This window comes from Penaeus chinensis, chromosome 24, assembly GCF_019202785.1.
Source record: "Penaeus chinensis breed Huanghai No. 1 chromosome 24, ASM1920278v2, whole genome shotgun sequence".
In the NCBI taxonomy this organism is placed as follows: Eukaryota; Metazoa; Arthropoda; class Malacostraca; order Decapoda; family Penaeidae; genus Penaeus; species Penaeus chinensis.
The window spans coordinates 15,533,660-15,538,659 of NC_061842.1; the positions used below are offsets into that span (position 1 = coordinate 15,533,660).

The following is a 5,000-nucleotide window of genomic DNA, read 5'->3' on the forward strand; positions in this document are numbered from 1 at the left end:
TAACTTTTCAACAATGTTATAGATGAACAACTAGGCATGCATCTTCCACAAAAAACACCTTTTCCATCAAAAAAGCAAACCAGGAATACCGGAGGAAATACTTACTTGAGTTGATGGGTGTCTCATTTCCAGCCTCTGTCTGCGCCGATGACAATTCGTCATAGCAAGTGAGACACACACGAAGGGGCTTGTTGGACTGATGAATCAACAAAACCTTCTTGCTAGAGCATGGTCCACACACTACTTTACCACACTTGCGACAATGATGCTGTAAAGATTGGTAAATAAGAAGCCATCCTAGAAACTTAAAAAAAGAGAGAAAAAAAAAAGAAAGAAAAGAAAAGAAAGAAAAAAATAAAATAAAATGAATGTGAAGTTTCTCTAGTCCTCCAAACAAAAAATGAAAATTACACTTCATGAACAAGGACAAGCGAAGATCAAATCAACATGGAAAATAATATGCACATTGTAAGGCAAAAAGACAAATATGAATTGGTACTGTATAAATGAAATATTAGTAATAAAAGAAGATTAAACCTCTCAGAAGATGAACTGCCAAAAAAGAACTAACAGAGTGATGATTAAAGAGAAATTATATTTGAATTTTGAACTCAGTGGCCTAGAAATCTACTGCTTGCCTATTAGTATACAATGAATACAAAGAAAATAAGTAAATATATGCATCTATCAAAAAACATTCTGCATCTTCTGAAAGTATACTATTTGAAAAGTAAATTGCTATTAGAAATAATGATTCTCAGAATGCTACTGGGCAGGAAATTTATGATATCTATCATGATTAGTCATTTGAAAGTAATATTCAAAAGCTAAAGCATTTACAAAAGAATAAGCTTTAATAGAAGTTTGACGTAAAACCTATGAAGAGAACAAAATAAAAAGCACAGTAATAATGAAGATGAAGACAGGATAACCACACTTTAATATAGAGAAAGTAAGTAGCGAAAAGCACTGCAGAAGCAGCAATGTCAAGTAATAACTTTTAAGCATTATTGCCACTACTAACTAATAATATCATGATCTTGTGATAACTATAATAAAAAGAAAACGTGATATGTTTACTTCAAATACATCAGATAAGTTCCAAGAGAGCAGCTGTTTAGGCCATGATACTACTTTAGGTACACACAGACACTTTATTCTAATTATAACTGAGCTTCCTGATGTGGTGCTGGTAGCTACTGTCAAAATAATAAAAATAAATAAAAAAAGAAAGTAAGAAAAAAATCACCATTAACCCTGCAAAATCTAATTCATTAAATGACTTTCATCATGAGGCACAAGTTGTTCAGACACACACTTCACCTAAATTTTCAACATGGTAAAAATCACAAATAAAAATAGAAAGGATCTTGCGTGCACTGAAAAGCTATCTACCATATTCAACAAATCAGGAAAAAAGCAGGGGATAAAGGGGATGAATAACAAAATGAAATAATAAATCTAAATGTCAGTGCTGAGCAACAGCCTTCATACAACTAAACACTCACAAGCAAGTATTCCCTTACCCTTCTATTGATAAGAGTGAACTGGGTCTTCTTGCAATGCATGCACACCTGCGTCTCACCATCTGGTACCCACACAGCAGCATGTTTCTCTGCTGCCTTCTTGCCACCTGCACATTACACATTGCTACATGAAACAGGGGTTTGGGTCCTTCCCTTCTTCCCCCTTCTCTATGTATTCTATTTCATTTGGGAATGTTTGGGTGACATGCCAACTACTGGAATATTTTACGACTTTAAATCATTCGCAATAAATTATAAAAAATGTTTCTGATTAAAAGGGAAGGTGGAACGGGGAAATGCAACACATATCAAAAAAGGTAATAGAGAGAAAAAGAAAGTAATAGGTTTCTCCAGTGATTTTTAGACTAAAATGTATCAGATTAAGGAACAGATTTCCAAAATTATAGAAGAGAAGGCTACTATAATTTTTTCAGAGCAGGTTGGCTATGTTTTCTAGACATTACAGAATTTTCAGCTAAAGACAATAAACAATAATTTTATTTTCAGGAATCACTTATATATTACACAATATTACGTAAATCAAAATTAAATGCATGTTGATGACATTAGTATTGCATACTAAACTAATATAAGAAAAAATGGTTATATCAGTTTTATCAAAATCTTTTCTGTGATACTTCCTGTTTATTTACTGTACATGTAAATACTGAAAGACATAATTCATGAAATTCTTAAGTAATGTTATTTAAACAAATATCCACACATTTCCCAAATATCTTAGCACTTTAGCTTAAAAAAAATTATAAATAATAATAATAATGATTGTCTATTAAGCAGTTATAAGGAAAGTAAAGTATGTAGACCTAATACATATTTTTACATTAACAATGAAAAAAAAAAGGAAAGTTACATCCTGGATTTCATATCTTCCACTGCAAGATTACCACTTTTCTTGTTTTGTTTTGTTTTATGAGGGAAATTATTTTAGAAATATCATGAAAGAAGGTGAAAGGCTAAAAAAGAATTGTGTATACAGTGAATAAAAGAGAACAAATATAAACTAAATTGCAATCTCTATAAAATTAGAAATAAATAAAAACAAGTATGTGTGTATATGTGTGTGTGGAGATATATATATATATATATATATATATATATATATATATATATATATATATATATATATATATATAATACATATATGGGAGACATAACTATACTGGTTGGATGCATATAAACTAAAACTAGGCAAATTATTGAATCACATAACAATGCAAAATTTACACTTTTCACACCCACAAAGGAATGTGGAACACCTAAGGAATTAATTAACAAGAACACAGAACCAGAATGTGCGAGCCACTAACTTTTACGTAGCAAGTCGGTGACACACTTATTAATGTGTGCCATCCATTCTCCCTTCTCTGTTGCTGTTGCGGCATACACAGCAAAGGATTTTGTTGGGGTCTTGATCAACCAGCCATTACGGAACTCTGTTATTAGGGGGGGGGGGGGGGGGAGGGAAATTGAGACATAATGGTTGGAAAGAAACTTTTGAAGCAGATGAACAGGAGGAATAAAAACATCTAATAATGTGAACGAAAGTGTGAAAATGCTATTCTATTAAAATGTTCTGTCTATCAGTTGCAATTTCTGATGTCTTAAAAATTCTTGTTCTCGATAAATTTCTCTACCGGTTTTCACTATGCAAATACATGAAATTACTGAAAACACAAAAATCTTTTTCAGAACATGTCATATTTTCTCGTTATATCAAAAATAATTAGCAGGCGAAATGTTAGAAACAAGAAAAATATACTTACGTCCATCGTCTTCTATTGATGAGAGCTGAACTTCTTCTAGAGGGATGATGTGTTGCTTGTTGTACTGAAATCAATAAATAACTAATTTACAAAATCAGAAAAGTATTTTTCTGAATTCATTTTCATTTTGATATTAAAGGGATTGTTATTGGTTATCAATAAGAATTATTAAAAGGAGACTAGTGTAAATCGCTTTAAAATTTTAGAAATGCTTATTTGTTTATTCCTTTGATTATCATTAACTTAAGCTTCTTTCTAAGTTTATTCTAGCAACACATTATCAAACTATATACTTGCCTTTGAAGAAAACTGTACTACTTAAAAACAGGTAATTAACCCAATACTGTCAAGAAAATGTGATGTTCACTGTATTGTACTGCGAAATGTATCTACACACAGATGGCTTCACAAGCGCTCAGCCACCAAGGAATCGATTAGTAGCCTACATCCCTTCACTTGATGTTATTAATATTGATGCTGTTATTATAATCATTACTGACATCATAATTATTACAGTGTTATTAACAATACTGATAGCAATGGAGAACAAAATAAATATTTCCAAAAAATCAAGGAAATAGGTTGATGGGTGAGATAGATCAGACTAGTGATTGATTCATCGGTGGCTAAGCACTTGTGGAGCCATCTATCTGTAAATACAATCAATAAACTAAATTCTCTCTGGATATGGTATGCCTGTACATGCCATCCCTGGGGACAGAGCCTTGGAATCAATATAAAGATAATCTACATTCAATAAAAGTTCAAGCTAAGCATACACTTACCTTCTTTTTATTGAGCACAATATTTCCGTATACCAGGATGTCATTGAAGAGGAAAAACTGCCTTGGTTTGGGTTTCTTTCTGCACATCTTTGTTAGAACACCCTCCCCTACCAACACACGGCCAGGTACATTTAACGGCTGCCCAGAAGTCCCAAAACAGGACTCCACCATGGCAATACGCCGTGTATTTGCCTCACTGTTCACTGCGGGAGAAATTGCTTGTCAAAATTCTTTTTCTTGATCTATTTCATTTCTATGCTTTATACATGACGGTTCTGTGAAGTAGAACCTTACTTAATATGAACTTCAATGTCCACATTCATAAAGCTGAAATAAGCAATGATTATACAGACAGATATGTGCTGATCTACAGGCAGATATTCAGATAGATGGATAAGAAAATGATGTGTAAATAAATTGTACACATTTATACACACACACACACACACACACACACACACACACACACACACACACACACACACACACATATATATATATATATATATATATATATTACATATATATATATTACATATATCTATACCTATACACACACACAGACACACAAATAAAGAACACTTAGATACATTATATTACATATATGGGTAACAAGTAATATGATTTCTTCTTTGGAAAAAAATATATATTAGTATATATGTGCTGCAACTATAGTAAGCAAAAATTTAAGCCATAAGATATAAAACATCTTTTCTACTCAATGCTGTACATATGACAAATATTTTACATAAAACACTGAACTTGCATTTCTTTATCCTTACAATGAAAGCCAAATCATTTTAATTCACACCTACACCTATAGTAATTAATCATAATACAATTGTTCTTCACTGACTTACCAATACTTATGTCCAGTTTGTAAATCACATAAACAAAGCTTTCCA

At 31.8% G+C, this 5,000-nt stretch overlaps 1 protein-coding gene across 4 annotated transcripts in view; it reads right to left on the reverse strand.

Moving 5' to 3' along the window:
- LOC125038404 (pleckstrin homology domain-containing family F member 2-like) overlaps positions 1-5,000 on the reverse strand; it is a 31,947-nt gene that overhangs the window by 15,800 nt on the left and 11,147 nt on the right. For all 4 annotated transcript variants that reach the window (XM_047631921.1, XM_047631922.1, XM_047631923.1 and 1 more), the window contains exons 2-6: positions 4,096-4,298; positions 3,311-3,374; positions 2,855-2,980; positions 1,527-1,633; positions 106-268 (exon numbers count right to left, since the gene is read on the reverse strand). In XM_047631921.1, the coding sequence (XP_047487877.1) occupies positions 106-268; positions 1,527-1,633; positions 2,855-2,980; positions 3,311-3,374; positions 4,096-4,298 (663 nt within the window). The remainder of the gene's footprint in view (positions 1-105; positions 269-1,526; positions 1,634-2,854; positions 2,981-3,310; positions 3,375-4,095; positions 4,299-5,000) is intronic.